Here is a 19,867-nt window from a genome sequence, read left to right on the forward strand (position 1 = left end):
TAAGTAGCCTACTGTTAATATATTCACAGAAAATGCAGAGGTTTTTCATTTCACTCCTCTTTTAGCTGACATTTAATAAATGCAGGTACATTTGCCAGGACCAACAGATCCATATTTAGGCTTAGCAGCCCTGTCCCAGCCCTGTCCCAGCCCTGTCCCCCCATAAAGCTTTGCAGTCTTGCCATGCTGTCCATTGAAAGCCAGTTGGCTAGAAAGCTGGACTTCAAGGACTTGATCAGTGACTTTGCCTGTAAGAAGGCTAGGCGCTGGGCTCTTGGTGAGTAAGGCTGAGCAAGGGCTCGTAATAACTATTTTATAAATGATAATATTGGTGTTAATGTTCACTTTATTTTAATTTAAGAGGTCATGTATATTTAAGTTATATTTATTTTGATTTATGAATGTTCCATTCAAAAATGTTATTAAAAAGGCATGTACACCATAAAAGATGACTATTGAGATCTATTGTCAGGAATGTTAGTGTTATATCAAATAGTGAATTCTACTGCAGCAGAATGTTGCACATCTGCACAGTGTTATATTTTCACTGCTGAGTGTCAGTAAATATTGTGCAGTTAGTATTGGACTACAAGATAGATGCGAGTTATTTAAATCATAAACGGGTTGGTTGGGTTCTGGAGGTGTGGTTACAGCAATTGTGCTTGGTTGGCATGGCCTGTGGCTGGTGGTGGGGCCCAATGTGATATCTTTTCATGGGGCCCAAAATCCCTGGCGACGCCCATGCAAACAGGTGTTGATCAAAACACCGTGAACCTGCAGCTTCATGTTCAACAGACTCTGGTTTTCTCCGTTGCGGCTTTTTCGTTGTTGCGGTTTGATAAACGAAGGCGTGTCCAGGAGTCATGCATATAATAGCCAGACGAGCTGCTGCATGCTTCAGCTCTCTGTGCTCCAGCAGACTCTCCGGCAGCAGGCTCTGTACGATGGCCGAATCTCAGGAAGATGTATTCAACAAGCCAAAGGTACGTTATCAGCATATGGAACAACAGTGACAGCATTAATGGTTAACATGTAAAGATTTGTTATATAAGGGCGTACTTTTTCCTGGTTTTACGCACGTTTTGACTCCCGTAATCTCTGTTTGAGTGCTCATGAACAAAAGAATGACAAGAACATGCTTTGAAACGTTAAAAAAACTAATTTGAGATTTAACAAAAATACATACTGTAGGGCCATATAGAGCTTTCTGTTTGTGAATAAAACACGGAAGCTTGCAGTTTGACATGTGACTACCCGGCTTTACACGCAACACACAGACACTGTGATGAATGAAAAACGCTTTTATAAGTGTTTTTCTTTTCATTGTGCAAGTCGACACACCTTTATCATATACATATATACATATATATATATACAATGTTTGCCATGGAGCAAATAAATAAGGCTGATTTTGTGAACTTGGATCCGGCTTCTTAACACCTTGTATTCCGCATTAGCGTAATACAAGCGTGTGGGAATTCCTTTTAATTCATGAGAGTTTATTCACACTGTAATACAAACACATACAGAAAAACATTATTACCGCATTATCTTTGCTTGAATTATTTATGGTAGTTATTGTATTGGCTGGTATAGAGACAACTGGCTTTCATAACAATGCCTTGAAGTGAAATGCCCCTTTTGTTTACAGAGTTGCATAAGCACATTAAGCACTCCTGTGTGAAATGTAAACTCAGTGTGCAGTGTAACCTTTGGAGTGCTGACTGAGCAGGCACCTGGTGCACCAGGAGCTAACAGCTGATAAGAGACAGGAAATGACAAATCCACTAAAAAGAGTGAAGTGGGCTCTGTTTCCACGTGTGTGTGTGAGAGAGTGAGAGTGAGAGAGATCGATAATGAATTATTAAAGGAGAGGCCACAGGTCGGTGGAGACTGCTTGCAGAGATAGTCTCATTAAATATGCATTTGCTTTGTGCAAATTATACTATATTATATCCGTGCTTCATACACTTACTAAAGTAACAATATGGCTACACAGTCATGACAGTGTGTGCTCATGTTATAAATGGAATTGATAAGAAACAGTAACCAATAATTACTTTCTAGTAGTGTTTAAAGGTGGGGTATGTAATTTATTTCAGAAACACTTTGTGTTATATTCCATAGAATGCTCTTAACATCCCGATAGCAATGAATATATTAAATGCTTTGACAATAAATACATTAAAAAAATTGTAGCGCTGTAAAAAGCACGACCAATCATCTGAGCCCGCCCGGCTAAAGTAACTGGATGGCCTACCTGCCTGTCAGCCTTCCATCTGTGCACACACTTATCTCGTGCCCTCATTGGTCATGTGCGCGTTCGTGTGTGTTGGAGGAGGGGCTCTGTAAGGAAGTCTGAAGGAAGAGGCAGATTTTTTCCGGTTGTGTTCTTTCAAATTATAGCGCACTCGAGCTGGTTTCTCCAAAATGACATACCCCACCTTTAATCTCCTGATTATTGCCTCAATAATTACAGGAAAAACCTGTGCATATTTTTATTTGTTGTTAAAAAAAATGACCTGGAAGATAAATCAATAATGAAAATAGTTTATGTTTTATTTTCCTTCAATAAATCAATCAATCAACTATTTGCTTTGGTCAAATATCTGTTGTAGGTTTACAGTGATATACAACTGGATCAGATAAGGAAACAAAAAAGTGTCAAAACCCTCACAATTGAGAAACCTAAACTACAATATGTGTGCCACTTTCTTTTGTAATATTGTCTGGTTGCAATAAGCTTCTGATTCTATACATTTTCACAAATACAAAACTTAAATAAAAACGAATTCTGGTCGAAGGCAAAAGGTTTTATTGGTTGAGTTACAACTGTAATTTGGTGCGGTGCTTCTCATTAATTATACATGAACAATGTCATTAGTATACAATTACTTATATACATCACCACATTGTGCTGCAGGAAGTGCAGTGTGTACTGAAAGAGTATCCTGGTGTTGTTTATGGGTTAACCAGCTGCAAACGGTCTCATCACATCAGGCTTTTAAGGGAAGAAAATAGATGTAAGCAACATAGAGGCTCAAGCTGCTAACATCTCTTCTTGGTGTAAACATTTGATCTCATGATCTTTCCTAGTATTTTACCACACAGTTGGACACGGATGTAACACAAGCATGCTTTTGCTTTTGCTATATGAGCAGTGAGATAAGGAAGCAGATAAAATAGCAGTTGGTCACGCTCATCGTTTATTTAATTATATATTAACGGTTTATTTCAGCATATTTTCTTGATTACTTAAAGGAGACCTATCATGCCATATTTGAATAATATATTGTAGGGCCATATCTATATAAGCTATATTTATACGTTTTCTTTTTCAAAATACCAAACAGATCATGCATTTTAGCCATGCCTCATGTCGCTCTATTTTGAGCGAAATGTCTTTGCATGCGCTGCAGCTGACCACGCCCCCCTGCAAAGGAGGGGGCTGAGTTACCAGCGTCATGTTACCATGCTGTTACCATGCCACGGCAACATCTCATTCCCCTGATTGGTGGAGAGTTGGCCATATAGGCAGAGCTCCTCGTCACTGACGTCAGACTATTTTCAAATCTGTATCAGTCTGTATCAGATCCGTTGCAGCCCCGTTTTTAGAGATTTTGGGTATGGAGGAAAAGAGAGAGGGTTGTGTTTTCTGACTCTTGGTGAGTTCCCTGGCACACCGGGGACATATTCATGTATGAAAGACGTACAAAGGTGCATTTTGCATGATAGGTCCCCTTTAATGAATCATTTGTGACTCACATTGTATGAATATAGTGGGAAAAGGACCGTCTATTTGCAAAGTATCTCCTCATATCCAAGGTAGTGCCTTTAAATGTTTTGTTTTCAACTAAAGTGGAAAGATACTCAATTTATAATAATACCAAACTGACAACAGCAAATATTAACACCAACAGCAAATATTAACACCAACAGCAAATATTAACATTTGTGGGCTTGAAGGCTGAGCTGATTAATTCCATTTCAATTGATGAATAATTATTAATTGTTGTAGTGGCACGCACGAGAAATATTGAAAAGCTGATGACTGACATATTTCTAACAGGATTTTGTTCATGTTTTAGTTGGTCGTTATTGTTTTGACTTTAAGATGTAGTCAATTATTTAGGGCCTTGAAGTTGGCCGTACTAAATCACTATCCCAAATAAAGTCTTACTGAAGCAGAAGAGAACAAGCTACTTCTTATTCACAACCACACTCATTTTATTTTCTTCTTTCCAAACCATAAAATATGAATTCAATATCTGCTGTCAGATTTCGTTTCAGTTTGACCACTCCCTGACTGATGTACAAAAATAAGACTTCAGAGGAGAAGCGTAAATATATCTGTCATCTGTCTGGATAAATCAGAGCTCTCTACGCCAGAACATTCAACTAGTTTAACCCTTCTCCTGCCTCGAACCACTCGCTGATCAGTCATGTCGCTGCATTCACAATGGGTGGCAGCTAAAAGACTGAATTGCAACCCCACCATCAAGGAACTTTTGCTCAGTTTTTTCCCTCTAATCTGTAGAACTACTTTTGATCGACAGGTTAATAAAACATTTTGGTTTATCTTCCTCCTCGACAGGTTGAGCTTCATGTGCACCTCGATGGAGCCATCCGGGTGCAGACCATTCTCGATGTTGCCAAGTGAGTTATTAAGAAAATATAATTGTTCCTTTATGAAGTTTGAAACGCTACTCCACCCGTTTGGTTGAATACAGTATTTATAAATATTAATAATGGATAAGGTAACTATAGAGCACCAGCTTATAGACATACTAGCATTTTAGAGGTATAATGCTCGAGCCAATAAGCAATAGGAAATTAAAACTGCAAGTGCCCATAAAAGCCAAATTGATGAGCTAAAATATGCTCAAGTGCTAAAGGGATAATACAGGATACATTGGGTCAAGATTCTCTGTGTGTAAAAAATATCTTTTTGAGCAGCTTTAACTACAAAAGCTTCAAAACATCACACAACAGCAACCCACTGTTCAACTTTAAAGGGGCCCTTTTATGCTCTTTTGGGGTTTTCCCTTTTCTTGTAGTGTGTAAACTAACTGCATGTAAATGGTGTGACTGCCTGAAACACCTCCATTTGACTCCTTTGTTTACTTCCTGAACATAGTGACGTCACTACGTAACACTTTCGCTCCTATTGGCTAGCGCTCCGACACATTGAACGTGATAAGCTAAGGGGCGGAACATCTCTAAGTGGTTGACCAATCACAACAGAGCTAACTAAACAACCAGCTAATCAATCAGAGCAGACTGGGCTCTGGTTTCAGACAGAGGGTGAAAATAGGTGCTGCAGCACAGGCAGTATGAGAGAAATAAAGAGCTTTTTGAACATTAAAGCATGGAGACATGTCACAGTAGAGGCACCAAATACTAATATGAACCTGAAAATGAGAAAAATAGGGCCCCTTTAAGAGTTTGTCGATTTTGGGATATATTTAAATACACCTTTAACTGTCAAAACTGTCCCTGAACTGTTTCATTTCCCCCCTCACTTTTCTGCAGGAGACGCGGCATCCATCTGCCAGCAAACACCAAGGAGGAGATGACGCAGATTATTATCCTTGAAGAGCCGGCCACCCTCACGAAGTTCCTGGGGAAGTTTGCAGCGTACATGCATGTGGTTGCGTAAGTGCTGACATGTTTCATTCAATGACTCAGTTTAATAGGCAGTTTAATTATTGCCAAAGGTGTTTTCTTGCTGAACAGGTGACAGGGAGTGCAAAGTGCCAGATTGGAAGTGATTAAGAGTCAGGGTTCACTTTGTTAGTGTTGCAGGAATGTTTCTCCACCACCTGTATGAGGGTAAATGTCCAGGCAGCAATCAACACACATGCACAGTTATATTATCTGAGTTATGATGCATTTGAAGGGTTAAAAGCGGAGTGTGTAGTTTGTGATTGATGATGGGGGAGTGGATTTTAAATGCCAGACATGCGGAACAGGAACACATCATTATCGAGATCAAGTGACACCCTGGCAACCAAACTAAGAGGAGAGGAGAGTCTTTCCGGAGTCTTATATTTAGTCCTCCAGTGACAGGGCTGCTGAACTGTTAAGAAAAGACCAAATAAAGACACGAAAAAGCGACCAACAATGACGGTCTGTAGAGGCCGGGCTGCAGCGCGCAATTCTGCTGAATGGCCCCTCTTGTATCGAGGCTCTTGAAAGCCCTGTGTCCAACAACATTGGGAACATGCTAGCTGAGTTTAGCGCATGCAGAATTGTTGTATAAGCTCAGTGGCTGATGTGTGTGCAGGGGGTTAAGGAGAGGATGCTGGAGAACAACATGCATTCTGTGTGAATGCTGGAAGCTGTGTTGTGCGTCATGTGATGTGGGAAAGTGTTCTTTCTATTATTGTCGCAACACTAAAGTGTATTGTCATCTGGTACAATCATGCCGGCAAGACAAACAAAAAATATTGCAGCTGAAACATTTGAAAATTACAAGGTTAAGGTTTGAATGAAAAGGAAGGGCGCCTGAAAAAAACGCCCTTTTGTTTTTAAATCTGCACAGCTCTCCATTTTTAATTATAGTATTTTTTTATATCTTTTGTTATATTTATGTGGATATTCGCTTTAGTTTTTATCTGATATAATAGTCATCAAAATTGTTATATAATTGCTCTATTTTTGCTCCTTTTACTACAACTTTTCCCTTTTTCTTTGTCTATTAATGCACCATTTAAACCAGGGGGGTCAAACTCAAACACACAGTGGGCCAAAATAAAAAAATGGGTACTAGTCGAGGGCCGGACTGGTTCAATGTTTAGTGCAAAACGTATTGAAATGAACTTATTGCACATATTAAGCCTAGAACTAACAAAGCTTAAATTATTGCCTATAAAAACAATATCAAACATTAAATAATCAGTTGCAGTCATTTCTTATGGATCTATCTGCAGCTTTTCCTCAGTCATTTCTTATGGATCTATCTGCAGCTTTTCCTCAGTCATTTCTTATGATTACATTTTTCCACAGGCCAACAGCTTCAAAAAAACTATTTCCCTCAAAGAGAAAACCAAACACGCCCTGTTGTCGCAAGAAAGAAAGTGCAGAAGGAAACATCCATGTAAACTCAGGTTGCTGCTCTGTGATAATAATAATAACTTTGATTTATATAGCGCCTTTCAAGGGATCGCTTTACAAGTAATAGGGCAAAAACACAACAAAACAAAAGTCAGACAGACAAAACAACAGATCGATTTAGGGGCCGAAAGCCTTGGCAAACAGATGGGTCTTGAGGGCCCTTTTGAAGGCTTCAAGTGTGGGGATGTTGCGAATCTCCGCAGGGAGAGCGTTCCAGAGGGTGGGGGCTGCCACACTGAAGGCTCTGTCCCCGAAGGTTCGCAGTTTGGTGCGGGGGGTGGTAAGCAGGCCAGAGTCTGAGGACCGCAGGTTCCGGGGTGGGGCATGTGGGTGAAGGATGTCCGATAGGTACTGGGGGGCAAGGGCATGGAGGGACTTGTAGGTAAGGAGGAGGACTTTGTAGGATATGCGGGACTTGACCGGCAACCAGTGTAGGTGGATGAGGGTGGGAGTGATGTGCTGCCACGGCTTTGTGTGATGCTAGTTCAGATACTTGGCATCTCATCTTGGGTGCAAGTTCATCAATGTTTGGGCTCAGGCTCTGAGCTGAGGAAACCCTCAGGATGGAGTGAAGGTGTGCGTGCAATATACCGGCGGGCCAGATCTAATAGTATTTAGAAATTATCCTGCGGGCCGAAATTAAATCCACCAAGGGCCTGATTTGGTCCCCGGGCCTTGAGTTTGACACATGTGATTTAAACCATAGCAAGTTCCTCATATGTGTAGACCTACTTGGCAGTGAACCCAATTCTGATCCTGATGTTGTTCAAATATTTTCTGGTTAGTTTCCTGATCGAGCAATGAATGAACCAATCGTTGCAGCTCTTACAAACATTCTTGCAAATGCATCGATTAGTATAAACGGTTGGCAAGGCTCACTTTATATGACACATTTTACTTTGCTGTGTTGTAATGGCCAATCAATCCTTTATGACCTGTGGCACAGCCTTTCTAATGCAATTTGAAGTATTTGTCAGAAGGGAAGCTGAATACATTTAATAAATCCTACTCTTCTTAAAGTCACACTAACCTCCATTTAGCAAAAACAATTCCCCAATCAGTTGCATACAGTATTTCACTTTTCCCTGCTACCTCTTTAAATCCTTAAGTGTATGTGGAAAATAGTTTTAAATTAGTCCCATGAAACAGTATAAGCCTATTAGTGAGTCATAACTATTTGAAAGATGGTGCACATTATGTGTGAGGTATTTAAATGAAATTAATGCTATGATATCAGTGACTGTTAATTATTATACTGCTAGATTTAAAAGCTATCATAGTTAATATGATGAATTAGCTGTGTATTATTTGTACATCTGAGATAACAGATTTAATTTCAAACCTTTATTTAACCAGATTGGTCCCTTGAGATCATAGATCTCTTTTTCAAGGGAGACCTGCAGCAAATAGGTTCCACATGAAACATAAAACAAACATAAAACAATAAAGGACATCATACATTATATTTACAGGCTACATTTACATAGTTATCGACATTTACAAGTACCCATGGTATCAAAAAGCATTTCACTTAGCCTAGCTTTAAAAACATGATGAGGAATGAAATTGCTTAGTTTCAATTCTTGCTGAAGATTGTGCCAAGCAAGTGGAGCTGCACAGATAAAAGCTCTTACCTAAGACAGTCCTTGCTCTTGGCACATGTAACAACACTACATCATGCGATCTCAGACAATAGCTGCTTGCAACTCTCTGTGTTATCAGAGAGCAGATATAATACGGTAGTTTACCCAACATGGCTTTATAATCAGATAATCAGAGCCAAAGGTCAATGTCATTAATATTTTGTTGTTTTTTCCAGTGGAGACCGAGAGGCCATAAAGAGGATAGCCTATGAGTTTGTTGAAGACAAAGCCAAGGAGGGGGTGATTTATGTGGAGGTCAGATACAGCCCACATTTTCTGGCTAACACAAAAGTGGATCCCATACCATGGAACCAGGAAGAGTAAGTCATTTCTGTAACTTTTAATTGTTTTAGGCAGGGATATATTAAGCTTAACTCATTGCGTGTTTTTCAGAATCAGATCCTCTAGTAGTCACACAGAGGGGAAATGTACATTGTTACAGCAAAAGTAAAGTGGCACAATGTTAAATAAGAGATATGCATAAAGTATTGAAGATAAAAATTACGAATTATAATTTACAAAAGTACACGTCCAGGTGGACCACTATAAGTACAGTAACAGTATTTAAAGTGTAGCAAGTGCGATGGCATCCAGATAACAGTAGCACAAATAAAAGTATATATTGCACAGTTATGACAGATTGTCTTACAGTAGTTGAATTGTCTAACTAAGAGATCGCATCCTGTACAAATACATTATAAAGCGGTATTTATATGTATATTGCACATAAATCAGTCATTGTTTCCTCCACTCAGAGGGGACCTGAGCCCGGACGAGGTGGTGCACCTGGTCAACGAGGGCCTCAGTGACGGGGAGCTGGCCTTCAATATCAAAGCCAGGTCCATTCTATGCTGCATGCGCCACATGCCAAGTAATGAACTGTTGCCTGTCTGCCCAAACATCTTTGTGAGATAAGGCTCCTAATGTACTGTCTTCTGCGCTGTCTCTAAGCTGTTATTAGATAACGAGTAAGAGCAACACAGAAAGACACAAAAAGCAATATGCTCAAAATGACAATGCTAACATGTGGATTTGGTTTAATTTACATGTTTACTAACTAAGTTTAGCGTGTTAGCATTCTAGCACTTGCTAATTAGCGTTAACAAAAAATACAGAAGGTAATTTCATTACTATTGCGGGTATTTAGTTGAAAATGAAAGAAAAAATGACAATTTATAACTTTGCCTTGATAGTGGCGCTCGATGAAATGTCGGGCGATCACCAAGTTTTTAGGATATATCCTCTGGGGACTATGAATGTCTCTACTATGTATCATAGCAGTCCATTCAATAGTTCTCAAGATATTTATGTTAAAGAAACAAAAAGTCAAATGGTTGGTGGCATTAGAGAATAAATCAGGGTGTCAAATTCATAAGTATTCATCCTCTGGGGATAGCAATTTGTTGACAACCAATTGTTGTTGATATATTTAAATCTGGACTAAAGTTGTGAACCAAAGATCAAAAGACTGAAAATGCCAACCCTAGCTAATGAGAAGTCAATGTTCTGCAGATGACATTGGACAGTGCATATACAGTAATAGTGTTGGTCCAACATGACAACAGCAGTGCCAAAATACTTTCTGCAGTCTTTAAGCTGCACAAGTTAAAGTAACTGTTGTAACGCAAGAAGGGGCTGTAGTCACAAGTCTGTTGCAAATCAGAATCTGGTTGGTTGCCAAATACGTTATATATAAGGAATTGTCTTTTGGGTATTGGTTCATAGCATGGACCTAATTGGAGAAACATTTACTAAATAATGAAAGCAAGTTATATAAAAATCAAGTAACATGGCAGATTACAGTACAAATATTTTAAATATGTGTATACAAATGTGCTCCGCTCCATTTATGCAGCTGTTTCCTGTGTAGCCCAGCAGCCAAGTGCAGTTAATATCTGCCATTCTGTTTTTCCCATTACAGCTCTTGCAAAAACATGTTGTAATATTATCCCACAGTGACCGATTACATCTTTATGTAACAGACTTCCTGAACGTATTGAGGATATCTGATTTTGGTATTATACTGCTGATGAGAAGTGCTATTTTAGGATGATTGTTTAAGCTATAGCATTAATGTATGGAGCCAAGTAGGTGCTAAAACAGTAGGCTCTTTCATATACTGCAAACTAATCTAGATTAAGTGTATATGGTGATCTTGGATGTATGAAACGTTTTGGTTTTGTAAAAGTAGGTTATGTTTCATACATGTAATCAAAGCCAAGATGTGAGAGGAGAAAATAAAGGAATAGGCTAAATTACTTTTCTGCCAAGAGTTAAATGAGAACACGGATACAAATCTCATGTCTGTTAGGTACCAGTTAGCTTAGCATGAACGACTAGAACAAGTAGGAAGTAGCTAGCTTGGCCCTGTTACAAATTGCAAAGTCAGCCTAAATTAAGCTAAGCTATCTGGCGGTAGCTTCATATTTACCATATAGACATGAGAGTGCTATCAAATTTCTCATCTAACTCTTGGAAACAAAGCTAAAAAGCACACCAAAATGTCTACTATTCCTTTTAGACAAACACAGCTACTTCCACATGTCTTGTGCTTGTCATAGATATAGATTGATGCAAATGGATGTAGCGTGATTTTTTGACAATCACCACATTTCATCATTTACATGTTTTTTAGTTGACAGGACTTTACTGTTTAGTAATATGTGTGTGTTTTAAATTCTCCAGGCTGGTCCATGGAAATTGTGGAGCTGTGTAAGAAATATCAGCAAGAAGGAGTGGTTGCCATTGATCTGGCAGGTGACGAGTCCCTAAACTGTGAAGCCAATCCAGAGCACAGGAAGGCCTACGAGGTGAGCGTGTGAACACATCAACATAATACTAAAAGACAGTTTTACACATGAGGGAGTTTAAATATGTTGTCGTTTCATTCTTTGGCATGTCTGGTATACTTAATTCATAGCCTAATAAGTCAAACACAATAACGTGTAGGCTATAGCAACAACAGCAACAATAGAGCTGAAAAAACTGCTGCATCAACAAGAGCTGAGTGTGTTGTGCTTGTATGTGTTGAAGTGTGAATACTGGAAGAAAATTGCAAACGGTGTAAATACATAATGAGGCTGCTTACCTTGCAATCAAACCCAGTGGGCATAATTTCTACTGATAGTATATTGCACTATTATGAGGTTGTACAAACCTTTTAAAGTCCGCCTCATGTTCCCACAGGCTGCATGCTAATGGAAATATGATTGAGTTGTATGCTCCAACAATTTCCAAGAATCCTAAGGCAATTTTGTAAAGGTGCGTTTTGTCGCTACAGAGAGGATGGGTTTCGCTTTCGGAGAGTCAAGACTAAAATCTATGACCACTATTGGATGGCTTGCCCTTTAAATCTTGCCTAAAGTGTAGGTTAGCATGTTAGCTCAAATGTTTAAGTCACCACATTACCTTGGCCAGGGACATGCACAGACATTTGGAGGGGCGAAAAAAACACAAGACCTTTTGAAAATTCTAACTTGTTTTTAATGTAAAAGGTTCATAAAATAAAAACACAACAATGTCATTGCAAGTGACACTCAGTTGACTTTTATGTCCAACTGCTAAATTCGATATTCAGGCACATTTTTTGTTTTGCGGTCCATATCTCATTAAAATATCTAATGTTAGTAACTATTAAAGAAAAATTGAGGACAATTCTGTTTTAATGTAGTTTTACCATTGTAACTGCTGTGCAGACATACTGATAAAATAGGGCTTCTAACTAATTACATTAAATAAACTCACTAATTAATTAAACCAGTTCAACCGCAACCGCATTATTCTTATTCTTATCATTCTTTATGAGTGTAGTAACGGCAAGGTATCTAATTACTTATTTATTTAGTATTCCATAACTAAATAACAGAGATGGTCAAATTAAAGTGGTAGAGATGGCAGAAATCCTACAATAAAGCGGGACAGTGAAGAGGGCTATCAAGAAAATAGCTGACGGTGTCAAGAGGAAGTAAACTCCCCTGGTTTGTCCCCTATACTCTAACTGCCATGAGAAAACTCAAAATCAATATAAGCATATTTAAAGACGGGGACATTTCCGATTGGCCACCTAAACCATGCAGGCATTTGGTGTGATCACCATAGCCAAACGAGGCCGGACTCGGAGGGCTTTCCTTTGCTTTCAGGTGTCAGATTGTAAACAAAGTCACGTGACTGGGGACAGATGACAGCGCTGACAAGGTGTGTTTTCCGCAGCGAGAAACTGCAATACTAAGTGTGGGCTTATCATGTTGATTCGGCCACAAAAACTCTCGCTCTCTCCAAAGGGGCGGGGCAGGTCAGCCATAAAGGGCAAACGGGCTTTTGCTCGGGCAACATTAGCCCGTACCTGTGCACGTCCCTGACCTTGGCTGTAAACGCCATTCAACCATCAACTAATGTGCTGATCCCATTTCTCAGACTTGTTTTGCACTGGATTTTTGTATTAATACCAGCATGACCCTTTATGTTACCAAAAGAGGGACACAGTTTTACTTCTCTACCTTTAACTGTCTCAAACCAATGAGGCCTTAAATGTCTTTATCTGTAACCAACACAGAGCTGAAGTAAAACCTAATACTCTTAAAAACAATTTCCTCTTAAGCACCAACTGCTCTCAGGAAAAATCCAATTTAGTTTTCAGCCAGCATTTATTGATTAATTCAGAGAGTACCTCAGTAGTAAATCAATTTGGCCTGTCAGATTGAATGCGTTAGATTAATCACTTAATACACTATAGTGCACGACGTGGAACAACTCTGACCTGAAATGAAATATATGGAAAAAGGATAGATGATGTCAACACAGAGACAGTTTGTATTATTTCAGCCATTACCGTATGATATAAGTAGAGGAAGTGTCCTATAGACATCTTGGCGGTACTGGTGATTAGCTTTGGTAATCTGTTATTACAAGTTTCGTTATGTGTGCTGTGCGTTGACGTAATAGTGTAGAGGGGGAAAGATGGACAGTAAAAACGGAATTAATTCTTGACTTATGAGTCCTTTGCCTCTAAGTGACTCATACTTGAGATAAGTTTCCAATCTTTATTCCAGACTCAAGGTGCATATCACACAAAAAGACAAAACACACATCAATAAATAAGATAAAAACATAAAATCAGTCCAATCACAGCGAGCCACACATGCTCACTGTGCGCCAATGTCTTCAAATCATGGAAGAGAACCGGGTAGAACTCTTCACAGGGTTACTTAAAATCGAGATAACATGATTGTCCGAGTCGTCTAGGCGACACATGCATTTAACTTTCTTAAAAGGGCTTGACAGGTAGGTACCCCCAAGTTAACAAACAGCTGGCTGGCACTGTGCCATCTTGGTACCCTCAGCAGCAACCGTGAAGCATCGTTGAATGCAACATTATAAAACCAACCAGGATTTATTAATGGGTGTCTTTCAATAGAGTGTGTAGGTATGAAGTTGTGCATTCATAAGGATTTTTTCATACTCTTGCAACCTGTCAAACGTCATTTGCGGCAATTAATTGGTCAAATATGAATAAAATGACAATAAAATCAAATGAATGGAGTTGAGAGATTGTAACTCCAGACGTTGCTGATATTCTGTTGATTAGCTCTTTATCAATCAAGAGCAATCAAACGGCAATAATGCCATAAAACCATTTAAGGCACGTGATCACACTAAATTAAATATGCAAAATCGGTAATGTTTTAAATTGTTTCCGATTGTTTTAATTGAAATACTTTATAACTTTATTGAATTCTGGTTACTTTGTCCGCATGTGTGTTTTTATGTATGAGTGACTGGAATATGTGTGAAGTGCAATTCATGTGTGTTTGTTTGTATGATTCATTAAATAATTTAGTGTTTACTTTTCTTATGTTTAATGAATAAAGGTTCCTTTTTAAGTACTGGGTTATATCTGGTGTGGATAAGTGAGTCATAATTACATAATGTGTTTACTTTCCAACTATATTATACATATTGTGCAATTCTCCAGAAATGTGTTTTCACTATGAAGTTTAGTGAGGTTTTGAAATCCTGTCGAGCAGCATCGATGAATGGAAGAGAAAAGAAACAAGCTTCAATAATTAACAAGAAGCAGAACTCAACGAGTAGAGTCCACACACTAATATCGAAAGTTATCTTCATAACTACATGACCTCAAGATATCTGCAGATTAGGCTCGCAACACACAGTGCGTCAAAGGTTAAGAACGCAAAGAAGAAAACATCTTCATGCACAAACCAAAGGGCTCGTTGTGCAACATATTTTTTCATAATGAAAAAAATGAAGTTAGCACAAAAATGTAATGTGATGCTGGAGTACTGCAGATGTGAAACCCAGATGTTTAGTTGCTGACGTATTTCACGATTGATTTTGTTGACAGGAAGCAGTGCGCTGTGGGATCCACAGAACGGTCCACGCAGGAGAGGTGGGCCCGCCGTCTGTGGTGAAGGAGGTGAGCGAGCAACAATAACACGAGACATTACTGAACTCCATGTCTAACGAGAACTTAAGTGTCTCTGCAATCAAGCAAAACAATGAAGTCATGGACACAATGGAAATCAGTTAAGCGGCTATTGGAGGCAGGGATCCAAAAGAAACAAGAAGCTGGTCAGTTGAAGATTTAGTGTGTCTGGAAAATACATTGCACTGGTCACCAAAGGGACACAAACACAATTCAAATGTGGATGCATGAGATTGGAAGCTGGTGCGTCTCGGCCTTAGTGTAAAACTACAGTATGTCTCACTCCCATAATAAGTAGCCACTTTCTAAGAAAGCCATTCCTCGTAGTGACAGGTCAGATGTGCCACAGCAGTTGCTTCTAGAAATAGCCTGCAGATTCTGCTGACATTAACAAGAAGGAGGGATTTCTTTCTTTGTGGATCATAACCTTTTGCCTCCTAACCCCTGTCCTGATATTTTTAGGCTGTAGAAGTGCTGAAAGCTGAACGTGTTGGACACGGTTACAGAACCCTGGAAGACAAAGTTTTGTACAAGAACCTGCTGGCTCAGAACATGCACTTCGAGGTGAGGAAATGTCCAGAATAAATACAGTTTTCATCATATCTGCATTACCAACAAAAATGAGCCTGTTATTGCCCTGCCTATCGTTAACCGTGGATAATTTGTATCATTATCAGAAGATTTTTTTTATCATGTACTTACAACTATATACTGGTATGGAAAACAGTGATATACTGACCTCTAGTGGAGCCTCCACTGTCATAGCTGACGGAAAAACAACAGCAGCAAATTAATGGGAATGCAAATGATTATTAGAATCTTCCAATAGTCACATGCATGTACACACCAGGGCAAACAGTGAAAATTAGACCCTACTTTAATCCCACTTAGTATTAAGTGGCAGCTATTATATACACAACACCTGGGGAGCATTGAAATCTGCCCACCTTTAGATCAATTACTATAACATTATTATGATGAATTGGAAATGGGGGACCCTGATGTAAACAAGACGAAAGTCTTTCTCTGGTCTGCATCCCCTTAACAATTGTATGTTTTGAGCTGTACTGTACTGTACCCAATATACAAGCTGTTAATAAACTTTTCAATCAATCAAGGGTTTGGGGCGGTGCCCACAAGCCGAGTCTCCGTTGATTGGTCCTTTACGGGACTTGAATCGCGACCCTCTGCTTTCCAAAGCAAGTCCTTACAGACTGAGCCCCGTTATGTTACTCAGTGCTTCCTGTGCTGCTCCCATTGCAGGTGTGTCCTATTTCCAGTAAGCTGACAGGTGCCTGCGACCCAGACTTCACCAAGCATCCTGCCATCACGTGAGCTGTCTTTATTTTAAATGGCAGTCTGGTAAATATATCTTGCATTAAAGCAGTATTTAATTTAATTGGATGTAATGGTTTCCTTTCTTCAGGTTCAGGAAGGACAAAGCTAATTACTCCCTGAATACAGACGACCCTCTGATCTTTAACTCAACCCTGCACCTCGACTACAGCACAGCGCACAAATACATGGGCTTCACCGAGGAGGAATTCAAACGACTGGTGAGATCAAATGCATGAATAATGACCGCAGGATGAAGGCATTTGAATATGGGTTGAAATGAAAGCATGGGGTGTAGACGTCCTCTGAATGCTAATGCCTTTCTCTGTTGCTAATTAACTCAGGAACGAAAAAAGTGTTCCAAAGCCTCAGATTAATAATTTAATATCAATGTATTTTGAAGAATTGTGCTTCACATACAGACTCACTTAGGTTTGCCTATGGATTGACGCTGAAATTATATATTAGAAAACACTCCAATTTCATTTCCTGCCAAGAATTAGATGAACAGTTTGATACCACTCATATACAGTATGAAGTACAGATGTGAATCTACTGCAAGAGGAGGGTTAGTGAACCGAGGAGGAAACTATCCCATCCCTGTCCAAATGTAATGAAATCTGCCCACCTTTAGATCAATTACTATAACATTATAATCTGGTTTTATGTATTGAAACTGTAAAATGTGGTTTGTAGGTGGTTAATATGTCGATTAGCAGGCCTACGTGTCAAGTACCCCTCTAGTTTTGGTTTTATCACATGTAGGGCAGCCTCTAAAAGCCATATAAATTATAACTGGAATAAAAGAGGAAGTCTGGTGAAAAGTAGAGTCCACAGAGGATGGAAAAAACAGAGGACTTTCAACCAGGAGGCCCTTGTTTGTGTACAGAACTAAACCAATGTACCTTTAAGAAACACATTTAATTTACGTCATTAAGTATCCTACTTAACTTACATATGTAACTTTAGTTTAGTATGCTAACAAACATACTTATTTTAACCCAAACCATCTTTTTCTAAATCTAGCCAAGAAGTTCTGCATAAATTCACAGTCAGTCATCAGAGTACCCTGCACATTAAAAAGAAACAGCAGGAGGTCCTCACAAAGTGTTCATATGCTGACAGTTGAGAGAGTGTGTTGAATTGTAATCACTTTGTTCAGCCTATACATCGTCTCGGTTTAGTCCCTTTTCCTTTGTCCCTAAGAAAAGCGATTGCATCTTACATAAAGACACTTTTCCAAGTTGGAAGTCCTGCATTTGGATGTTTGGTTCATTACAAAATGAGCCTGTACAAGCTTAGCTTACAAGGTTTAGCAGCTATTACATCGAGGGGTTTTCCGTGAATTCTAAGAAGGGAGTAACACACTGCGAGTCATAGCAGATTCGTATTTGCTGTTTGGATGTACTGAATGCCTCTTGTTGGCAGATGTAGTTATCGTTGTACTACAGGTTTAGATTTGGCTGGCTAAGCTAAATGGCTACAGGCACAGAGATGAGTGACATCAAAATATTAACCTATTTGCTTCCTTGTGTGTTGTAGAACATCAGTTCTGCTCAGTCGAGCTTCCTGCCTGAGGAGGAGAAGAAGGATCTCGTCCAGAGACTGCACGAGGCCTACGGGATGATAAAGTCGAAGAAAAAAAAAGATCTGAGCACTGAAGATATCCCATGGTGTCAGGTCAAGAGATAAAGGGTTCAGAGCGATGTGTCCCTGGGTTAGGTCACGTTTCCTCCTTCTTCTCCTGACCTGACACCATGGGATATCTTCATTTGTTATATCACAAATACTGTATATCATATGCCTTCACATCACATATTTGTTCATCACCAGCTTGTGTTTTGTCAGTATTCTACCATCTAAGTACTTATATATACATTTTTATACTTTAGTTTACATGACACTTTCTACAGGATGTCATGGTGCTCTGCAAAGTTAAGAATAATACGGGTGCTTTGTGTTTTTGTTTATATGAAAACATTGTTCATCTTGTGTTTACAACCTGTTGTTATAAAGAGAATCAGGGAAGCTTTTTAATGCACAACTACTTAAGTTTTTAACATTTTGTCAGCACGTAAGTGAGGGATAAGGTTGGTAATTTGACGTTAAAGGAGGATAATAGAGGAATGTAACACTTATGGTTTACTGTGAATATCCATTGTTTGGTTAAAGGGAGCAGTAAGGAAATCATTTTTGCCCTTCACACCATAAATAGCTCAATACCAAAAGTGAAGTCTTACATTTGAACACTAGGGGGCGCACTACGGTCACCTATCTGGACAAACCAGTGTCCTAGTGTGGTTTAGCATATCATAATTACTCATTTATTTTTGATGTATATGGTTATTTAAAATCTCTTTTTCATTTCACTTATTAAAAAAAGCACTTCCATTTATAAAACACATGTATGACATGTATGGAAAGCATATTTGAATATAATAAAAAAGGTGTTAAGATGTTCCTGCATGTCGGTCTGTTAGTTTATTCAAATATATTTTTAGGTCCGTCCTATGTAAGTTTATTCACTATAAAAAAAGTCACTTTGGTACAGAGGTTTTTAACCACGGTTAAGAGAGCTCAAGCCTGACACTAAGATATTTGTAATAAAATATATTTATCTTTACAGCTCCTTTAACCTCTGTTCTTCATAGACAAAGAGATTAATGGGAGCATTGGGATGCTAGTCCGAAATATGTAAACACTTCCTGTCTGCGGCTGCGTTTGTGTACACGAAGGCTGCATACAATAATATTTATGGCTCTGGAACGGATCATTCTAACGCTAGGGTGCGAAATATGGTCACCTAGCTGTTCAAACCAGGGTCTTAATGTGGTTTAGCAGCATATGTGTGCGTGTGGCGCAGTGAGTTAGTGCGCTGATCTTCGAATCAGAGGATAGCAAGTTTGAGTCCCACTGCAGCCAGCATGTTGTTCTGTCGCTGGGCAAGACACTTCACCCCAAATTTGATAAAAGCGTCAAGTGAAATGTAATATAATGTAATATCCTAATTACTCAGTTATTCTAATGTATATATTTATTTAAAATGTCACATATACAAAATAACTTTAATGTATGACTCACACTTATGGAAAGCATTTTTGAATATAATAAATAGGTGTCTGTTTTTATGCTGATAATGTTACTACAAATATCTCTAAGTAATTCCTCTAGGTTTCTTCACTATGACATAAAGGCACCGAGTCATTCATACTAAAAAAAGGGAATAAGTTGAAGCCTTTATTTAAACTTTATTATTTGCCCCTTTTGTTTGTTCACCATGTAAAGCGGCCCTGGGTCCCTTGAAAGGCGCTATACAAATGTAATCTATTAT

The 19,867-nt window shown here is 38.9% G+C and overlaps 1 protein-coding gene across 2 annotated transcripts; it reads left to right on the top strand.

Moving 5' to 3' along the window:
* The first annotated feature begins 863 nt into the window (after positions 1-863).
* Positions 864-19,713, top strand: ada (adenosine deaminase). Of its 2 annotated transcripts, XM_034202609.1 has the most exons (12): positions 864-983; positions 4,595-4,656; positions 5,533-5,655; positions 8,936-9,079; positions 9,515-9,630; positions 11,445-11,569; positions 15,121-15,192; positions 15,664-15,765; positions 16,465-16,532; positions 16,628-16,757; positions 18,079-18,182; positions 18,299-19,713. In XM_034202609.1, exons 1-12 carry the CDS (start codon positions 864-866, stop codon positions 18,426-18,428), a joined length of 1,296 nt encoding a protein of 431 aa, XP_034058500.1. In that variant the 3' UTR covers positions 18,429-19,713. The 2 variants fall into 2 exon arrangements, with proteins under 2 accessions (XP_034058500.1, XP_034058501.1); XM_034202610.1 differs by having other exon boundaries at positions 18,079-18,478.
* The last annotated feature ends 154 nt before the right edge of the window (positions 19,714-19,867 follow it).

The sequence above is a fragment of the Gymnodraco acuticeps genome, unplaced genomic scaffold (assembly GCF_902827175.1).
Source record: "Gymnodraco acuticeps unplaced genomic scaffold, fGymAcu1.1, whole genome shotgun sequence".
Classification (NCBI taxonomy): Eukaryota; Metazoa; Chordata; class Actinopteri; order Perciformes; family Bathydraconidae; genus Gymnodraco; species Gymnodraco acuticeps.

Coding starts and splice junctions, on each gene's coding strand:
- ada (XM_034202609.1), top strand. CDS start 864: ATGCATATAATAGCCAGACGAGCTGCTGCATGCTTCAGCTCTCTGTGC. Junction 984..4,594: donor ATGTATTCAACAAGCCAAAG/GTACGTTATCAG, acceptor CCTCCTCGACAG/GTTGAGCTTCATGTGCACCT. Junction 5,656..8,935: donor GCGTACATGCATGTGGTTGC/GTAAGTGCTGAC, acceptor TGTTTTTTCCAG/TGGAGACCGAGAGGCCATAA.